This window comes from Accipiter gentilis, chromosome 1 (assembly GCF_929443795.1).
Source record: "Accipiter gentilis chromosome 1, bAccGen1.1, whole genome shotgun sequence".
Taxonomy (NCBI): domain Eukaryota; kingdom Metazoa; phylum Chordata; class Aves; order Accipitriformes; family Accipitridae; genus Astur; species Astur gentilis.
The window spans coordinates 23,097,349-23,118,743 of record NC_064880.1 but is presented as its reverse complement, the minus strand read 5'-3'; the positions used below and the strand labels follow the sequence as shown (position 1 = coordinate 23,118,743).

General features: G+C 42.3%; 1 protein-coding gene across 5 annotated transcripts; it reads right to left on the bottom strand.

Annotated features, from left to right (window-relative positions):
* Nucleotides 1-341: 341 nt before the first annotated feature.
* LOC126044830 (MOB-like protein phocein) lies at nt 342-21,223 on the bottom strand. 5 transcript variants are annotated; one of them, XM_049815447.1, is made up of 9 exons: nt 20,939-21,223; nt 19,060-19,224; nt 8,955-9,017; nt 8,332-8,432; nt 6,664-6,706; nt 6,318-6,404; nt 4,601-4,680; nt 3,655-3,766; nt 342-2,728 (listed from the first exon to the last, which is right to left on the bottom strand). In XM_049815447.1, exons 1-9 carry the CDS (start codon nt 20,939-20,941, stop codon nt 2,597-2,599), a joined length of 786 nt encoding a protein of 261 aa, XP_049671404.1. In that variant the 5' UTR covers nt 20,942-21,223; the 3' UTR covers nt 342-2,596. The 5 variants fall into 5 exon arrangements, with proteins under 5 accessions (XP_049671404.1, XP_049671059.1, XP_049671153.1 ...); XM_049815102.1 differs by lacking the exons at nt 19,060-19,224; nt 20,939-21,223 and adding an exon at nt 11,269-11,427; XM_049815196.1 differs by lacking the exons at nt 19,060-19,224; nt 20,939-21,223 and adding an exon at nt 10,376-10,786.
* Nucleotides 21,224-21,395: the final 172 nt, after the last annotated feature.

The following is a 21,395-nucleotide window of genomic DNA, read 5'->3' as shown; positions in this document are numbered from 1 at the left end:
AGGAAGAAGTAATTTGAAAGTTATCCTTTGCTTACAATGTGTGACGTGCTGTCATAATGTGCTTATTTTGATATCTGGAAGGTACTCTTCTAGATCTCCTTTACTTTTTAATTGTAGAACCAGCATTTTCCAATTTGAGAGATGTATAAATTTGAGGTCTGACTTCAAGATGCTAATGACTACTGTATTTCTCTATTTTTGAAAGAAGAAATACAACTTCACTTCAGCACACCTTGTAGCAGAGATGAGAGAGCACTGAACTTTCTCTTGGAAGCACTCAGCCTGCGTTCTTGGATGACACAAAAAATGAGAATAACTTGCCAAAATATAGCAGTATGGATAAAGAAACAGTTTAATTTTATCTTTTGTTGTTGTTGTTACAATATAATTCAAAGACAGTCTCTGTTTCCCTATTATGTAGAGTCTAAGTTAAACCTGTCAATATTTATTAGACAAATCAATGGTTTGCTTAGGCTAACTGAAGTTTTATGGTACCATTCAGGCACATGTGTGTACATAGTAGTACTCATGTAAACAATAGCAAGGGAAAATACAAGCAGTGTTTCACTTAAGCCTTATATGAAATCAGCTTAGTATAGCAAGTCAACTTTACAGTGCAAATCTGAATAACAGGATTAAAACTTCCCAAGTTTTATTTTGAAGTGAAACTGTTAAAGCATAAGAGGAAGAAAAAAGAGGTTTGAAATTTTAATGCAGTCCTGACCACCACATAATTTTTCTTCAGGTCGGTAGAGGAAATTTAATTAGCAACACCAGTTACATGTTTTGCCTGTCTCAGTCACCATGGCCAATGCAAGCATGCAGAGTGACCGTACAAGAGAACCACACCATGGCTGGTCCTACAGCAGACTGTAACAAAACTAAATACATTTTACTACCTCCAGAATACAGCCCTCCTACCTGCAGTACAAACTTTTGAAAAATCAAGTAACCTAGTCTATACAAGGCAAGTTATAGCTACATGTATAGACAGTAACTAAAGCTACTTTCACTTGGACAACATCTCATGCAATTACCCTGCTGACAATTACATACAATGATAAACATAAGACAAAAGATGCTGCTGAAGAATACAGCTGTTGAAGTACTTAAGCTTAGTCTATTTTCTCAGTGTTTAAATTCCCTTTACATCCAGGTGGTACAGTTGCTTGAGGTGTGCTTGATTCATATAAAGAAAAATAGAATTTAAGGCATGTTTAGTATGTTATGAAAAAAGACTTATTAAAAATAGGTGGACTCCCTTCTTTCCAGGTAAATCTAACATAGAAAACAAAGCATAGATTACAGAAACTAGCGGAGTTAGCCCATTGTGACCTGCTTAAAGAAATAAAAAGAGGGCTCCTGGCAACCTCAGAGAAACAACCAGCTAACTTCTTAGCTAAGCAAAATTCATTTAACAGAAGAACACTGCTAGTGCTTTTAGACCCTGAATTAATGTACGCTTAGCAGTATGTCTGCTATAGTCATCTCCAAAATATTTAATTCTATCAGTCTAGACATAACGCAATTAAGCAGCACTCATGGAAATTGTCAGTTATTGCAAATCTGCAAACACAACTTGAAATAAACATCTGATAGGGAACAGAAGCATGAATCCAAATCTTTCTGTCAAATAATACAATTCAGGTGAATGAAGAAAAACAATGTATGTTGAAAACATGATTAACTCTCGCAAAGAATCAGGTTCAGTATCTCAGGTACTTAAGAATGTTTTTACTAGAAATACAAGCGAAGACTCTGGTAGTGTGTTATGTAGTGTAACATGAGTATTTATGAGATACAGTCTGTAAGCGGTTGCCATGAATATGCGCAGGTATAAGCCATTGACTTTTCTGCCACAGTTATTCTTTAGAGAAGTTGTGGACTGGAGAACAGCAGACGTCTGCCTTAACAGGACAGAACCTGTCCCCTGTTGTACACAAACCTTCACTGTTAACAAAAAAACAAGTCCAGAAAGTTAGATGTCTATCAAGAATATATATGTTCAATAGCATAGTGGAATTGTCCTTTTGGTATTACTAATACTATAGATCCTATTAGTATTTGGATATACACATACAGGAACATGCACATCCAAAAGTATATCTTCAAAGCCATCTTAAAAAAATAAAAGCTAAATTAGGAATAAGCTACATTGCAAGAAGCTTCCTGCAGAATTATATATTTAAGGTGATAATCTTTGAACTAAGACTTAATATAGCTACTGCATTAAAAAATGGCTTGCTGTGAAAATCTTAATCTCACTTTTTTCCCACCCAATCAGACACATCTTGAGGATTGTGATTCAATGATTGTTTAGCAGCAATTTTAGAGAACTGTAAATTCTTTTATTAACAGGCATTATAAACAGACACTACTACTTTTATTTAAAAACCATGAGTGCCACATTGATGAATATACAGCTCATGAATAACTTAAAAGTATTTCCCATATTAAAAGGCAATGCACACAGCATACAAAAAGTATACTAAACAAAGCTATGAGAATACGTGATTGAAGTGTCTAAAATGATATATACAGTGCATAATTAATGTTTTGTTTATATTCAGTACAGGCTTCTGTACTGCCATTCCCATCATGCCTCACTCTCCCCTGACACTGAATTTTGCACTTCTTCCTCCAAAATTGGTACAATCAGGTTATCCTTGGACATCAGATTATACTTCATCACAAACTTAGTGAACCGGTGACACAAGAAAGTTTCGTTCTGGAGATGAAAAAAGGGAAAAAAAAACAATATACACAGAGGAATATTTTAAACAATCAAGGAGAACATACTGAAAAAAGCCCTGCTTATATGTAATTGCCTCATTAGATTTACAAGCCTTAGAAAGAAGTAGTAATGCTTAAATGGTAAATTTATATTACTTCTTTTAAATCTTCCCTATACTGCTTGCTTATAGTTATTGCCATTAACAAAAAAACCCAATGAAGTTCAGGCTTAAGTCACAGCTGAATTTAACAGCACTTAGACAAGAATATATTCAAATATCAATGTAGTCCTGATCCACTCTCCAAAAGAAAGTTTTAAGGCATTGTGAAAGTCCTCCCACATACACCATCCCCAGCAGAACAGGGCACAACCATTCCATAGCTGTTTCAGCAACCTTAACTGGGATTTGGCAAAGGTTTCCTTCTACATCCAGCTATACTGCTTACCTCCTTTCTATCTATTAATTTCTACTTTTCCATTTTAAAAAAAAAAAAAAAGTTGGAATCTACTGGAGATGCCCAAGCTGCCACCAGTTACTCAAGTTTCTTTGTAGTTTTACAATTTAATTCCTTAACTGTTGTGTAACATATAGGAAACATATACATAAGCAGTACTAACTATACCAAGTGCTTGAATACATTCAGGAATCTTTAAAATAAGATGAATTTGAGTTGTTTGTATAATACCTCAAATTCTGACCTTTCATCCAAATGAGGGACACCATAACTGAGTAAACTAATTACATAAATTACGTATAACAGCATTTCAGTTCTTACAAAACTGTAATCTACTACAATCAATACTTCACTTGGATGCAGATCTTCTGGCAAGATTAAAAGAAAACATGTAACACAATTACATCACAACTGTAACTTCTTTCAAGATGCCCTTCTTTCAAGATGTGATTTGAAACTACTTACTTCATATTCGTCAAATATCTGCCGGTGATGAAAATAAGCATGTGAAAATATTCTGTAAATCCTTCGGCACACTGATCCTAATTTGGCTACAGAGGATTCCTTTATGCTAACCCTGTAAGCACCAGGAGAAAGGTTACAAAACAGGTCTACTGAAACGACTACCAAGATACATGTTGACATGAATTCTGATTGTTAAAATATATAATTACACGTGAAATTTAGACTTAAGTGTTGCAGATAACTTTGTTTGCAATTGCTTATTTTTGGAAGGAAAATAAAAACGCTGATGCATACTCCAAATTTAAAAATTGTACTCCAACTACCAAAAAAGTTTTGCCTGTAGTTAAACATCATCAGTTATTCTGGTAAGGGCTGGATTTCTCGTTTCTAACATTGATGGGCAAAGGGAAAAAGACTTCCTGTTGTACCTCCTTGACAATGCTGGGTTCCTAGAGAAGCACAGTTTTGACTTCTCCAGTTTTAGGTTTCCATGATCCAACATGTGGGCTACTCATTCAGTACACTCAGTCTCTTGTCTCAGTCTTGGTCACTGATGTCCCACAGTGGATTGGTGTCAGCTTCTGGAGGCTTTCAGTGCTGTAGTGTTCAAGTCGTTCGAGTCCCTGCATCTCTCTCTGAAGGCCATCCTGTTATTTAGGTTGGCACTACTCCAGTGGAAGCCCCATAACACCAACAGATACTAGTAAAACAGTTTCCACCTAAAAAGCACCCGCCAGCTCCAGTAAACGGCAAACTATTTGAATGCGTAGGAATTCTTCCTTGGCTTAAAAGTGACAACAGGCCTACCATCAAGTGACACATGGTGCAGGACTTCTGGTATTTTCCATGGTAGTCCATGAAAAATGCATTACGCCTTTCAATGTGCTTTGTAAGTGTTTAGGTGCCGCCTACTCCCTTCCCTCCTCCCAAGAGAAAGCATTTTTACCTGCTGGGGAAATATTTATTGCTATTCAGAAGACATGCAGCTCCATCAAGTGTGTGTCTGGTGTAGTCTATAGCAGGACACTACAAAAATAGACAGTGAGTGAGCACATGTATGACTGCATGCATGACACTGTCATTATACTTCTTTGAAGAGAAACATTTTAATTATGTTTCCTGATGCTTTTAACTTCACTGGTCATTTTTACTCCCAGAAGTTTCACATAGCTTCTCTGAAGGTCTAAGTACGCTTCCTCCTTAAGTGAGCTATTTCTTTCTTCTGTTTCACAACCCATGTAAATTATTTCAAGAAAAAAGTTACTATGGAAATGTGATTATGCATGAGTAATGAATTTTATGCATTTCCTTAAGTAAAGCTGTATAGTAAGAACACATATTGGAAGTACACTGAAAGGAAAGACAATCATTCCCTCACAGCTCATTTGTTTCCCACAGAGTTAAGTTGCCAGATGCTTTCTTTTACAGCCTAAATTAACACCTTATCAAAAAAACTCAAGCAAAACAAAAAAACAGCCAAACTTGCACCTAAGTATATCAATGCTTTTTATCTTGGCAAAGAAAACCAAAATCATTAGTGTAGCTAAGTGTGTAACAAGCAAAGCCCTGGCTCTGCAATCAAGTACACGTAGAGGAGAAGGAAAAAAAGTAAAGATGAACCGAGACAGACTGAGAGCAGGAATGTCTGTCCATTTTGCGATTCCCCAGTTTTACAAAGAAGACTTCTCAGTTGTACATTTTTGTCAGCAGTTCAAGGTTGCATCACCCACTACCTGACCATTAGTTGATAGCTATTATTGACATGGAAAACAGCAGATGAATGATGCATGATCAGAGATAAAAAGCAGCCTGAAATTCTCCAGTCTAGCTGAGTAAAACAGACTTGCTGCATGCCAATATACTGAGTGAGGATGAGGGTGAAAAGGAGGGAGTGGGAAAGAAGCTGGCCTTCAGAGCTAAATCAAGGCATCTCAGGAAATGAAAAAAAACCAAACCAAAACAAAAAGATTACAGGACAAAAAGGGTAAGGTTAAGAAGAAACAATACCTTATTCTGGAATTTGAAATACAAAGATAAATACGACAGACTGCACTATCACCATAACCAATAGCAACAGAGAAAGACCTTCTGAAGGCAAAAAAAAATAAAAGATGTATTAAGTGGTTCAATAGGAAATCTGAACAAAGTTTAAAGTAATTGGACAGTCAGGAAGACAAGCTACTGCCACGATGCTAACCCACTCAACATACAGTATTTTTATGACTCCACTACCTTTTAGGAGCAACTTCACCAAGAACATGCACATGCAATCCCTTTCAGAGTGTCAGGCTTATATGCCTAGTGCTATGGATTGAGGCCAAAGTTTGAAGACGACAGCCTATTCTCAGTGTGCACTCTTCTTTCAATTAAACAAAGACCTTTTTCCATTGAGTTTCAGGCTGTCTCAACACAAATTAAGGGAGAAAAGAGGGGAATGCGCGAAGTCTCTAATACTGCAGCAAAAAGCAGTTTGTTCCTACCTCATCCCATTCTTTTGTAAACCTCTACAGAATGGGAAAGAAGGAAACCTCAAGTGATATTCTTAACCCACATAAGCTCTCAGTTTGACTAAGCAGCGAGCTATAATGGCCTCCCCATGAACACGTGAAATGTGAAAGAAAATCCTACATAAATGGGGTCACTTTTCCAAAATACATCCATACCTCTTTGGGAGTTTTATGAGCTGCACAAAGAAAAATCCATTGTTCAGTTGCTGTCATCTGAGTACATGTGTCTGGGTGACATTCACTCTGTTAAAACAATTGTTCAGTTATGAAAACCACCCAACAGCAAAAAGGAGCTAATCTTTTCAAATCACTTCCTTGCCTTGTTCCCCACCAAAAAGCATTTTTTGCTAGAAGTCTTTAAAACCCTAAAATACTCTTACCTCAAACCACTGCTTAAGTCTATGTGTATCAATTTAGAAGAAAGCCCTGCAAACTCTGCATCTTACAATACAAAAAGAGTCTCCTCCCTGAGACAACATAAAAATAGGAAGAAAATAATTACCTGAAGCTTGACAGCTAGTCCATTGAGCTCAAGGCAGAATTGTCTAAAAAAATTTGAACACAGCAGCATCAAAATCAACAATTTGTTTTCCCACTGGAAACATCTTATAAAAAGCAAGGTTATACATTCTGATCTTCTTCACAGATCTCTCAACATTTTTGGAAATTATTCTTGTAAAGTGGGAAAAATACATCAGACCATGAAAAAAATCATAGTTAAAGAATACCATCAAATAGTTTTACCTGATGTCACACCTGAAAAGGCAGCAGGCTAGGAATTAACACACTATAGAAGGACTACAAGTTGAGAGAAACAGAATTCACACCAGCATATTTTTTTTATTCAGCAAAACAATTATATTTTAATTCTTACATGACACTAGAGGCTGAGCTTAACAAATAATTTAGTGGAAGTATTTAAGATACCAACTCTGTTATGGAAGAAAGTGCTATTTCACAAATACAGGTAAAAAAAAATTAAAGAACACTTCAAGAAAATTACTTTCTTAAGAGTGCAAGTTTTAAATTCATATAGCTCGGATCATTCCATCCTTCTAAGGTGTACTTCCTCCGGATCAATCAAGTGGCTAATACCCCACCACAGATCATTACAGTGGGACTTCTAGAAATACTGCTTTCACTAGAATGTACCTGAAAGTGCATTCTTTAACTTAAGAGAATTCACCCCTCCATCCTACAAGAAAAACTTCAACAAGTTTTCCAAAAGTGACAAGTATTTAGTAACAAGTCACTTCTATGAATCTACAATGATTTTTGGTGTCTGTGAAAGGACGGGAAATTCTTAAAATGTCTTTTGCAATTGTATGTACTTTTTCCTCTTCTGAGGATTCCCTGTGTCTATTGGAACTGTTCCCAACCAGAGGAGAGAAAAAGAAAATGGGAGGCAAAAAGTCAGGATATATAAGTCTAGGAGTAGCTTAGAACTATTCTTATTCCTGAAAGCATATTTGATAAAGTACTTACAAGAAGGAAAAAAAAAAAAAAAAAAAAGAAAAAAAAAAGAAGAAGAAAAAAAAAATCAGGACACAAGGATACTAAATTAATGCCAGGAAAAAAGGATTACTACATATGTATGAACAGGGTGTGAACCTACACTACAACTGAAAAATACTTTCAGGTACAAACCATGTAGGCTGAATGTATTTATTATACTGCATAAAACAAACTGAGAGAAGGACAAAAAGTTTTGAGTTTCCTTACAACTAGAAAAAGAACTGCAAGACATAGGTACTCTTGCTTTCCCAGCTAAAGCCTATTTTGCTGCAAGTTTCAGAAAAAGCACTGGGAGCATCTGGAAATCACATTCTCAATTAGTGCAGATGAAGAACTGATGATACTAGGAGAAAGTGCTATGGAAATTCATGACTATATTTTCACATTCAAAACATGCTAGTACAACTTTTGAAGTGAGGTACAAACATTTTCTTAAAAAACATCAAACTCACTAGATCAGAGTGAATCATAAATCTTTAGAAAGAACAAGGAATTCAGATAATAATTAATACCAAAGTATAAAAATATTTACTAGCAGAAATATCAAGTTCCATTTAAGTTACCTTTGATCTGTCTTATTAAAAAAGACTCACTACCACTATCAATGAACAAACTTAGAATTGGGAGACTAGGTTGACAAAAGATGGATTCTTACCTTAAATGTTCATACTTCCATACACCTTCATCCTGGCCTTCAGGAGGTTCAAGGATCTTATCAATGTTGGAACAGTCTGCCCTTATGTTTTGCTGAATATACTAGGTGAGGAGGGGAAAAAATAAATCTAGATCTTGTTGCAATTATAGTAACACAGTATATTTAAGACATTACATCTTTGAGGGACTTACTTTTTCTCTTAAGAAGTGACTGATGGACTAAAAAGTTTTAAAAGAGTAGATGGGCAGGATAAGAAAATTGTTATAAAAAATGCCAGATCTGAAAAATGCCTCTCCTCAATTAGAAAAAGCAAAAGAATGGGTAAATTTTACAGCTTTTTTACAACATCCATCTCAAAACAAAAGAACCCCGCAGGAAACCCCACTATTTTCTTATATCTGATTTGTTTAAACCAGACATGGGAATTCTAGTTATTTCTGCATACAAAATTAATAATTACAATTTTTGAAATATATGTAGGGTGCTTACGAAATTCACTCCTGTGCAGCAATATACTAAGCAGATAAATAGCATGCCCTGTTCTCTGGGCTTTTTTCTTTTTACCAAAATACAAAACTTGGGAAACTGAACTTATTAGCAACATTTCACGTAAGTAAGAATACCTGCTGAACAGCTAATGTACTATCCATTTCTTCAAAGGATTCATCAGGCCAATTGTAGAAATCCTGTCAGAAAAAGTTGAAACCAGTTTAACAAAAATAGAGGGGGAGGAAGAAAAGTGCACAACCTACAATAAGCTTGAACATGCAGGGAAACAGATGTAGTTTGTACAATTACAGGAAGCTACATCTTAACAGAAGCAGCTCATAATCTTGGCAAGAACAGGGTGTAATAGGTCTTGTGCTCGTAATGTTAAAATAGTAGAACATCTTGAAAGTTCTGTGTGACTTGGCATACTATAAACATCGTCTCTCCCCCACATCTTGCTGTATATAGCCTGTATAGCCTGTATCTCTTAAATATTTGCATACAGTGCCCCTTTCACATCTTAGACCATGTAAGAAGGGGGAAGAGGTCTGTAGAGAGTAGCATTATACAATGGTTATAAAACTAAAAATCCCAATATATTCTACTAGTAACACACCACTGAAAACATTTTCTCTAAACTGAGATAATATAATGCACTGTTGGCCTGACTTGGTACTACATTCTTTTGGTATGCTCAGTATGCTGCATAACTGGATGCCTATCAGCTCTGCTAACCCACCACGTTTAATACGGTTAATGATAAAACCCTCCTGAAGTTTCACCTCAGATCCAGCTGTACTTCACTGTTCTGCAGCAGTTCACAGCTGCTGCAACTACAATCATCCCAGACAGATGCATTTTCTTCCCTTGCATTTTTCACATATAAAATTTAGTGCTGCTCTCTCTTACTATCCAGAGATACTGCACATCAGCCTCCCATAGCCATCCTAGTAGACACAGCAACTCAATGAAAATGTTCCAACTGTGAAGCTTAGCAATCTGTTCTTGAGAGAATACGGTCATCTCTAAATAAAGTATCTATCGTGAATGTCCAGTGTTGAGATATCATTAAGTAATTGTATTTAGATACTGAATAGCTACGCCACAGTGTCATCCAAAATTATAAATACAGCCACACAAAAAAAAAAAATCCTATGATTGCATCACTAAACACAAAATTCTTCAACCTGCATGAACTTTACGTTTTATAACGTTTGACCAAATCTAGGTCTATGTCCAGCTTACTGTTTTTCAGAATACCCCAAATTTATCAAACAGAAGGCACACAACGTTCCACTTCCTTCGTAGATTAAACACGTACAGAATGAACTGATGTACAGGGTTGTGTAATAATTTTACCTCTGTACATTACCACAAAGAACGGGAGGAGAAAAGAGATGCATTCTCCTACAACATCATGTCATACACTGCGCCGTTTCGGACCATGAGCTCTCCTCACAAAAGCAGAGCGAAAGAGTCTTGCATAAAGGCCTCACAGCAGATTACATCTCTGAAATAATCTAAAAAAACCGTAGCTTACATGTTTGAGATGTACCTTTTCGAGACGACCTTGAAAGCCCAGAAATAAGTCAATTTCGTTTTGATTAAGAAAAAGGATCTGACAACAGCCCAGGTTCACTTTGGGAGGCGCGCAGCAGGTTACATAAGGGAAGGATGACTGATGTCTCCGGATGAGCAGGCCAGGTATCGTCTATCTGACGATGCACAACTCCCAACCGAAGTCCATTTCTACGGCCACAGAGTGACCTCACTCGGTTGATGATGTATTTAGCGTTTTAATAGCAACAACAGCAACGCATCGGCAGTATTAGAAAAACAGCCCTGCCCGAAGAAAGCCTGAGATCTGGGAAGCAGCACTTTTGCCTCAGCTAACACCCGGTTACTTCACAGCGGTGCTCGCCCTCGCCGCCGGCACCGACACGGGCGGAGCGCGCCGCCGCCGACAGCCACCACGCTGCGGGACGCGGCTCGGTCCCGGCGGCCGGCTGGATGCCACAGGACTTTCGCTCCTCATCCGGAGCCTGGAAGCCCCAGGGAAGCACGGCGCTCGCCCCGCCGGAAAGCCGCGGGGGAGCCCGTGCCGCAGCGACCTTTTCCCCCGGGGCCCGCCAGAGGCAACGGCCCCGTCGGGAAGGCGGCCGCCGCCGCCGCCGCCGCGGCCCGACCCGCCCCGGCCCGGCCCGCTCCCCCGCGGCCGGGTCTCGCCCAGGCGGCGGGGAACAAAGCGATCCCGCGGAGCGGGGCCCGCCGCCGCAGTCTGCCCGCCCCGGCGGCCCGGCGGGCAGCGCTGGGCCCCGGTAGGCCCGGCGAGGCCCGTGGCGACGCCCCGGCGGCCAGCCGGGCCCGGCGCCTCGGCGGCGGCGGCGGCGGCGGCGCTGCCCGTCCCCGCCCGCGAGCCGACCGCGGGCCGCGCGGCCGGCGCCTCACCTGGGCCTTGGTGCCCGGCCTGTTCCGCCTCAGCACTGCCGTCCCCTCCGCCATGACCATAGTGACAGCGGCGCCAGGACCCGGATGCGGCAGCGCCGGGCGGGGCGGCGGGCGAGGGGGAGGAACGGGCGCTGCGGCTGCCGCCGCGGCCGCCGCCGAAGGGAGGGAGGGAGGGAGGGAGGGAAGGAGCGAGGGGAGGGGCGGGGCGGAACCGCCACGGGCGAGCAACGGCCGCCGCGCGGCGGGGAGCGGTGGGGTGGCGTTTCTCGCGAGAGGAGACGTGAGGCGGCCCTGAGGGGCGGTGGGCGGCGAGGCGGGCCCCGGCCCGGGTACGTGCTCTTCCTTCTCCCGGCCGCGGGGGTGCGCGGAAGAGCCGTCCCCCGCGCGCGGGGCCGGAGGCCCGGGGAGGCCGCGGCCGCTTCCCCGCCTGCTCGGGCCGCTCTGTGGCGCAGAGCCGTGCGGGCAGCCTCTTCGAAAGCGGAGGTTTCCTGGGAGACTTGCATTCGTGAGGGACGACCCCCCCACCGCCACCCCCACACACCCACACCCGGGAGATGGGGACAGTTCTAATGGCGGTTCCTGCCGCTTTCTGTTCATCCAGGCCTCTCGGTGCCTGCCCGAGGAAGCCTGAGCGGCACAGCGAGGCCGCTTCCACGGGGACAGGGGTGTAGCGGTGAGCAGAGCTGTTGGTTTTGTGAGATGAAGTCTCCAGAGATTAACGAGCTGGCTGGTTGTTGAGAAAATGCATTCTTCCGATTTCATCCCGTTTCATCGGTATTCCTCTGTCAGCACCTGACTGCGCATGCTCTCCCACAACATCAGCCCTCGCTGGCTCTATACAAGTCTCGGCACGACACAACTGAGTCTGTACAGTTTTGTACAACATAAACCGTAAGGGTGTGAATTTTTATTTAAAGTCTTACATTGAAGAGAGATGGTTGTTAAGGCTAAGAATAATGACTAAAAAAAACCAAAACCCAACAACAGTGATTTGGGGCAAAACACTTCAGACAAAGTAGGTATGAAGCCTTTCTAGGTCTTCAAAGGCAGGATTGCCAGACTCATGAGTTCTGTGTACAGAGGTCAGAGACTGCTGTGCTAATGGAAAACAGAGCTAGCTTGGGTTTCAAGGTTTACTAAGTCGGGTGTTAACATGTGTTGACTGTATTTGGGAAAAAAGGCACTGTTGGCTTATAGTTGGCTGACAAGTAGGTCCCTCTTACAAGCCAGTAGACATTTTGGAAGGCTGGAGCGGTTCATATTATTTCTGTAGGATGAGTGAGAAGAAAATTATTTGGAGACTGCTCTGTTTCTAGGCAATAGACGGTAGGAAGAATTACAGAATTGCTAAGTCAGAGTGAATTGCTTCTGTCTGTGCACGTGAAGGAGCAGCAAGGTAAAGACGAGATACCTCCCCTTATACAATCAATAAATACATGGTTGCAGTTGTGTCTTGTTTCCTGAAAAGTGGAGAATGCTGGTACCTGATGCTGCCCCTAATTCCAGTGCCTTACAGAGTGAATGCTAGGTGTGGTTTCCCTCACTCAGTCAATTAATTTGCTCTAAATAACATGTGCTTCCCCACCTTAAAACCTCTACCCAATGAGAGTCAGTGTACATGAAACATTTCTGGATGGAAAGCATTGAAAAATCTCTAATTAGTTTTTCCCATCAGAAAGCAAGTTGTATTTTGAATACTTGTTTTGCTTGGGCAATGCCATGGCCAGGATCCCACCTTGTTCTGGAGGCCAGGTTAGAGCTAAAAACTGGACAATGTGTGAGCAATGAGAAATAGGTAACGGGGTCATCTCCTGCCTGGGTGCACACACCCAGCTAACCAGCAGTTTATAGTGACAGCAATGGCAGCTCGGTTACACTGTAACACAGAGGTGGCATTCCTAACTTTAGGCACCTGAGTTCAGTTTGCATTAGTTACTTTTTTACTCCTGGTCAGCATTCCTGCCCCTGAGATGTTCGCTATTTGAGTCATGTGGAACTGAGCAGTTTTGTGTAAGAAACCATGAAAAAGTTTATAATGTTGGGAGAAGTTGGTGCATTACAATGAAGGGTACACAAATTTCCTATTATCTCATTAGATTAGCTGTAATCCAACATTAATTTTTTATGAGATTGATATTTTAATTAGCCAGTCCCACCCAAAATAAAAGCAATTCTAGCTGTTTTAAGTCCCTTAAAATTCAGCAGCTTGTTTGGTTGTTTTTTTGTTTGGGTTGGGTTGGTGGTTTGGTGGGGTTTTTGTCCTTTTTCTATCATCATATTCAAGGTTTAAGTGATATCTAAAGCACAGAAGAGTTGGGGATTTGACATTTCCATTTGTCCCTGACTTTTATTTCATGGACATCTTGCTTCTAAAATGGAAATAAATCTGGCTGTGAAGAAATACCTCTCAGGGAGAAATATGTATCTGCTAGTTCAGTCTGAAGTTGGCTCGTGGGTTTGCAGAAAAAGGAAAGCAATCTGCAGTGTTTCTTAATGAAGGTGTTAAAGCCTGTAGCTGTCTCCTGTTGCCCCTTGATAATTAACCCTGTATTCCCGAAAGCTGCCCATTATTTTTGGTTTTTTGGATTTCAAGTTGTTTTTAAACAAAATCTGATCAACAGTAATTTCACTTTTTAGTTTTCACCTGATCCTCATTGCCTCATGACCTTCAAGAATTAAAAATGGAATATTTGGCCAAAATCTTACTGAGTATTCCTGTGCTGTTAGGGACCTGGCCTTCCTTTCTTCTCTGCTAGTGAGTAGAAGATTCATCCTTTTCTTCCTATGGGAGGATAACATAATGAGGACATTTTTCTGAAAGCAGTATAGCTGCTGCTAATGGAAGTTGCTCTGGAATGTTAGGAAAGTAGCAAAAGTAGATGGGAGTCCATCTTTTTTACCTGTGACTCAGACAGCCTGAGGAAAGGCTCGGAGGGACTGTATGCCCTTGCCAAAACCAGGTAGGGCAATATGTAACATTTTTGCCAAAATTGAAGATTTGAAATAGTCTAGAAAACAGTGGAATAAAGAAGTCTAAATTCCTACAGGAACAACACAGCAAAGAAAAGAGCATTTGCGATTGATTCTGTCCTCCTCTATAGAACCTGAGGGATATAGAATTTGGCATGCCATCATGGACGAAGAAACAGGAACAGCAGATGGATTGCCTTGGCTATGTACGTCACCTTGTCCTTGCTTGCAGCGATAGCCTCATGGTGCAAGAATAAAATGTTCTCTGTCCAGTGATCCAGCAGATGTTCAAGCGTGTCCTCCGTTTGATTAGGCCTAGGAATGCTTCCACACACACACATCCATAAATTAACTATTTCCATGAAGGTTTCCAGGAAAATGTGACTTTTGTTTTCAATCAGTTATGTAAACACTAATAGATACAGCCATGCTAAATATTTTATTAAATAAGCATGATAACAAGCTGCTGAAAATCTTTTGGGGCTGAAAGCATGGGTCAGAGATAAAAGCTGGGGGAGACAGACTCACGTGGTGCATGCTCGGCAGCACTGCAGTGCAAGTTCAGTGTGATCCCGCTGGGGCGTGGGCTGGTGCACTGGTGCTGTCTTGGCTGAGGAGTACAGTGCTTGGGGATGAAGGCAAGTAGTTCAAGTAGTAAGGGGATACGTGCTACCTCCGGGTCACCTGCCCGCAGATCACACCCCCACAGATTATAGTGGCTGCTCATACAGAAGAACTGTAAACACCGTGAAACGTTAGGCCTAAACATTTCTCTCATTGGAAGCTGATTCCCACCGTCTTTTTCTCATTGAGATGGGGTGTAGTTCCATAGTAACTCCTGTTAAATACCTTCTCCTCTTTGGTGTGTGAATACGCCAGAATACCTACCTTATCATGGAAGAAAAAGGCATGCTTGCTCTAGTGGAAGATAACGCTTCTCAATCAGTTTGTGTTTCATTACACAATCAGTTGTCTTTCAAGATACTTGTAGTGTGATAACCTTAAGTTTCAGCTGTAAAGTGCACTGCTGTAAATACTGAAGTAAAACTCCAACAGGGCAGATTTCAAGAACTAGGGCTTTTATACCAAAACATACTGGTTTTTAATTTAATTTAGCATCTTCCCTGTTAGCAGATAGTTCAGTGGGAGTTTAACCACCTGCAGAGTGTAACTTCTGCCTGGTTTGCCTACAGCTCCAAAGCCGGTAGGTGGTAACAAGCCAACAAGCAGCACACCCCACAACTATGGGGAGCAAAGGACATTACAGCCAGGATTGCCAAATGTAGCTTCTAATGGAATAGCCAGGTGATAGTTGGCATCCAGGCAAAGAAGTGGCTCCAGCTCAACTCTGTGCTGAAGTTTAGCTGTTGGGGGAAGGCACAAAACTGCCCCAGTAGAAAATATTTTCAGAATACATCAAAGCTGAAGTCCCCCACTGCAGCTACTGAGGTATTTTTCATTACAGCCCTTTCCTGGTATCTCCAGAATAAGCCTCATAGTATATCTATCTAGCACTGCTGATCTCTTAACAACTTGAACAGAATGAGAAAGAAGGACCGTTTAGCTACTGCTATTAAAGTTGCAGTAGCAGTAAGTCATACACTGATTTATTTCACATAAGACTACATCAAAACATTTTAAGGCAGTGTATGTTCTTAAACTGCACTGGATCAATGTATGCATACCAACTTTGAAAGCATCATTAGGAACACAGTGTATAAAGTGCAGGTTTGTGTACTCCTGCATGAGCAACTGTGAATCCTTTTCCAAGGCAAGACAGGGTGGTTAGAAACATGCAAATTTGATTGCTTCAGCATGACTTAAGTAAATGCTCTCTACTAAGTTATAGGAAAGCTGGAGATCTGGCCTGAGACAGTAATCAGTAACAAAATTTGCTTTAAGATCAGCATCAGCCCCAATTCTGCCTGGCTGATTAACTGCTGGAAGGAAGTTACTTGTTTTCTATTGGCAAAATTCAGTGAGAGATATGTAATTGTTATCTGCTTCAACTGTGAACTGGATGATTTTGTTCTAGCACAGGTGCCACTAGTACCAAGCTCCTTTTAGACTGCTGTAGGACAGGCCATTTGTGGCAGGGTGGTTTGTGTGCATTAACCTTCCAGTGTTCATGTCTTAACTTCTTTTGCCTTAGCAATAGCTAAAAACCCCTGTTACCTTAAGATAAAGTTCAATGTGCAAGGGAGCTAGCTCAAAGTCCCCTTCATCGCTGCATCTGTGCGATAACCCTTTTAAACTCATCTCCCAACTTCTTACAAGTTTAGGGAAAATGATGTATTAATACAATTGAATTGTTTCAGAGAGATTAGTTTATTACACAATTGAGACTCAGTTTCACTGAGCAATAGCAGAAACTGAGACAGAAGCAGAATAGTTTTAGAAGTTTATTGTAAAGACCTTTACAATCTCAGTACAGAGATAAGGATATAAAATGATGTTGTTTGGAATAATTAAGGCTGGTTGGTGGTCGTCTGAATTTCACTGTTCAATGGAACTCAAGCAAGAGCAACTGATTTCTGACTGTACATATTTTTATTTGTGTTCCATCACTACAGTAAGATCACAAGTTATTTCAGCGACTCAATGCCTACTTATTATAAAACAAAGGACATTATTTACATGATGAAAGAAAAATTTCAGCATTTTTGTGGAATGGATGACTGATACTGCAACAGGTTTAGTCCACGTATTTCCCAAGAATGTCACCATCTCTAAACAAGTAGTAGTCCTGCAAAGAAAAGAAATATTAGTACCTGTAAAATCAGGGGGGGGGTTGTTTTGCAAATACTGTCTTGTTCTGAAGTCAGGGCTACCACAGTCATGAAGTACAAAATCAAAAGTGAGCTAACCACAACTAGCTTTACACGTTGACTTCTTCAAAAGACTTTTTTGTTCATAAGATACTCTTTGGGAAAGCTACCAAATTACTATTTTTAGTAGTAGGAAGTGCAAGAACCATCAGAAGACAGTTCTGCAAGCTTTCCCTGTCAAAAGCAAGGATACCCCCAGTAATTTCAAAGCCTTTTAGGGTTCCCTCTAATACATCACTGGCATATAGAGCCACTTTGTCCACTCAGCAAAGGTCAGGCCAGAGGTTTCCTTGGTTACTTCCTTTTAAGCAGGGGTGGAAGTAGCAAGTACTACTTGCAGGTACCAGAAGCTGGCTGGATTCAGCTGCTCCCATTTTAATATGAACAACTGCATTCCTTGAATGCTGCTAACACTATGAACTAACTACAGTATTTATCACTGGCCGTTTGGCATTTTGGGAACCAGCTTAATTTGCATTCACAAAGTTGGGAAACCTACCTTATCTTCTAGTACAATCTTAGTACCACCATATTCTGGTAGCAAAACCTTTTCACCAACTTTTACACTCACTGGCTGAATCTCACCATTCTGAAAGAAAAAAAGAAATCCTTAGTTTTCCACAATATAGACAGATGTAATAGAATTCAAACTACAATGATCCAATGATAAAACATTCAGAAAAATCACAACTACTCTGTGTTTTCATTGTATAGTGAAACTAGAATATACAGGTTTACTAGGAAGGAAAGCACACCAGTCAATTCTCAAGCATGGAAGTCCTGCAATATTCAGGCAGCAGAACTACAGTCATTTTCTGAAAATAAGTAATTTTCATTTAGTTTTGAGTGTAAATACAACTGTGAGGTCCTTGCTTGACATACTGAATAGCCCTTCACTTAAAGAAAAAAAACCACCAAAGAAACCTGAGAAATTACGTGACAGACCATCAAACCCCCTTCTAAAATGAAGGGAGAAAGTCCATTTCCATATTCTATAGCCAAGGCTAATTTTTTCAAGTGCCAGTTAAAAGTACCTTCCCATCTTCGTTACTTTGATGAACCATTTCACAATATAAAGCTTTAAAAATCAGGTATTGACACAAACCAGCATGGTATGTATGGAGTGACCCATGGTAAAGAAAAAGTCTGAGTCAACATGCCCTAGTTGAAATTTAACCTGTTTTCCACTATTGCTACTAGCTGAATACTACTCTGGTGGGGAAAAACCCATTCTGATGCTGAAGCCCATAGCCACTGGCAGTCTTGTGAAGACTGTCTTTTTTTATGATTCCAGACGTGTATTCAACATGCAAAATTAACATAAAATTATTTCTTTGGATTCATGTTTTTCTTTTGTCCAGTAAGCCTAATCCCTATGGACAATGGTACTTTACACAGCACATGACAGCAAATGCCACTTCTGGGACTCCACCCTGCTCACAAGTCACAGAAACTCGGGCATGTAATCATTTTAACAAAGAAAGCTGCCAGCCCTCCAAGGTTTTGGCTGAGAAGTTATGAAACAAGATATCCCCCAAAACACTCTTCACATATTTAAAACTAAAAAAAAAACCAAAAAAAAACCCAATCAAAATGAAAAAAACAAAAAACCCCACAACAAACAAACACCCAAACAAACACCAGACACCTCCCCCAAACCAAAAACCCAACAACACCAAAACCCACACCATTACAAGCAGTTTAAATCTGCTTATAAGTGTCAATAAATAATACTAATTTTGAAAAGGCAAGTATTCTCCCTTTTACAAATGATGGAAGGAATGCTGGAATTCAAAGTCAGACCCAATCAGGAGAACTTGAGATTTCTACCTCCTCTTTGAACCTGTACTTCCAACTTCAGTTGTTGCCATCATCCATTTTGGTGAGGTATCACTGCATTTACACTGCAACCATCCCTTTCTTATGATAATTATTCCAGCTACCTCCACACCATTGCTGATTCTATCCAAATGTAACAGTTCAGGGTATTTACCTTTCCTCTGGCTCCTGATCCAACTGCTACTACTGTCGCTTGTAGCACCTTCCCTTGAGCTTTTTCTGGAATCATGATGCCTCCTTTGGTTACTGTCTCAGCTGCACATCGTTCAACCAGAACACGATCAAAGAGGGGAAGAAATTTCCTAAATGCTTTTCCTGCCTGTGGAAGTAATCGTACATTGTAACATGAGGCACATTACAACAAAAATGCAATTAAAAAGCAAAAAAACCCAAAACCAAAACCCCAAAACAAAGTGATTTCTCTTTTGAGAAAAATTAACATTTAAGAAAACTGCTAGCATTGATTTTTAATAGTAGCAAACATATGCCACCTTTGATTTCATCAGAAATTGCTAAAGACCCAAGCAGATGCTGGGCAATCCTGACAGTTCAGCTGCAGGAAGATGTACTCCAGCTAGGGGAATAAACCATCACCAGACGGAGCAACAACCTCCTCCAGCTGAAAAGCTCCACAAGCTTTTAATTCCAAACCCTTAGTTAGAGCATAATTATTGATTATATGAACCATATTTATTCAGATGATTAGGGACCTCTTAGGACAGTTGTGGTTTTATTCCTGCAGCGGATTGTTTTATAGTAAAGAAGCAAAAGTCTAGCCAGGTACCCCATGTCAGTCTTCTTCAGGTACTTTCAAGTCTTAGCGTTTCACAAAACGACATACAGCCTCCAAAGTTTGAAGTCTGATGTGAGAGTGCTCTTACTTTATTGACCTCTAAACACAGACTGAAACTTTATAAAAAGCTTTAGATTTAAGCTCCTAAAAATAGGGAAGTAGGCATACTTCTACCTTGACTGTTTCAGTATTTGCCTCTGCTTAAGCAGAGTTAGGGTGGGTTGGGGGTTTTTTTGGTGTGGGGTTTTTCTGCAACTACTTACTGCTGCTTGGGTGATACATGCAAGTGCCAAACCCCAACAAGTTGCAGTGGTCAGGAAGAAGGAACTTGCTTTGATTTAGAAGGAAAGATAGGGCGACTTGCCAAGTCACATGGAGGTAGTGCTCCACTAGACAGGTACCCAGAGCCCACGATCGTAGAAACAACTAGAAACAAAGGCCTGGCGTCCATACGCCCTTTACTGACACGCACCAATATACACACAGGCTTTAAAATCGGGAGACAACAAAACTACAGGCAGAGCACGAAGAGCAGAAGACAGCACATGAGAGATGCACGTCCCTCCAGCTACCGTTACTACCACGACGATGCAAAACAGCAGAGGCAAAAGCCTGCTGCTTGGGATCACCTTCGTTCGGTGAAAATAACGTCTCTAACCACCTTTTTTTTTTTTTTTGGAGATGGCCCGTGCTTCACAGAACGAAGCAGCCGGACATACGACCGCGGAGAAGGAGCGCGGCACAAAACGTCTCGGTTTCCCCCGCAGGCTCCGCAGGGAAGAACCGCGGCGAGGGACACTCCCGGTACCCCAGGGCCGGCGACAGCCTTTCGCCGAGGCAGCCGGGAAACCACGGGCAGCCCCCGCGCAGCCCCGGCCCGCAGCCGCCGCGCCAGCCGCTCTAACCCTCCCTACTCCGTGCACTACCCGTGACCTTGCGGCGCTACCGGACCGCTGCGGACATCCCCCGCAGGGAGCGGCCCGCCGCCGGCGAGCCCGTCGCCTCCCTCCCTCCCTCCCTCCCTCCCTTCCTTCCTTCCTCGGCTCGGCTAAGCCCAGCCCAGCCCCGCGGCAGGCCGAGGAAACACCCGAGCGCGGCCGCGGGCTGCTCAGAGGCCCCGGCGGCGAAACGGGCCCGCCACCGGGCCCTGCGGGGACTGCCATCCGTCGTCCCCCCCCCTCCCTTTCCCCCGTCGCGCCGCTGGGCGCGCCGGGCGGGAGCGCGGGCGGCGGGCACTCACCATGGCTGCCGCTACACTCCCCGCCACCGAGTGACCCGGCCGCCGCAGGCGCACGTGAGAAAGGTCACCGCCAGCGCATGCGCGCCAGTGCCCCCGCCCCGGGGCGGGACCCGTTCCCCCGCCCCGGCCCCGGCCCCGTTTAATTCCGCCGGTTATTTTTTAGCCCCGGGGCCACGTCCCGTTTCCGGAGGCGGCTGGCACTCCGGCGGGCGCCGCGAAGCGCGCGGCGCGGCGCCCGCCAGCTCCCGGGATCGGCTACCTGCCCGGAAGTGAGGTCAGCTCAACTTTGACCTTCAGCGAGCATGAGCGTTCCAGAAGGTTCTGGAATTGGCGGGCCCCGGAACCTGAGTGGTTCACGCTGGAGCTGGCCGCGCATGCGCGCAGCGCGGCCGGCGCCCCGGCGCCGCAGGAGGGCTGTTGCCGGGCGCGGCCGCCCTCCTGGCGGCAGGGGCGGGGC

What these genes read in the sequence shown, in the direction of transcription:
- LOC126044830 (XM_049815447.1), bottom strand. An exon ending in CTCATAAAACTCCCAAAGAG is followed by an intron (nt 4,681 to 6,317) that starts GTATGGATGTAT and finishes CTATTTTTGTAG; the next exon opens with TGTCCTGCTATAGACTACAC. An exon ending in AGATATTTGACGAATATGAA is followed by an intron (nt 2,729 to 3,654) that starts GTAAGTAGTTTC and finishes TTTCATCTCCAG; the next exon opens with AACGAAACTTTCTTGTGTCA.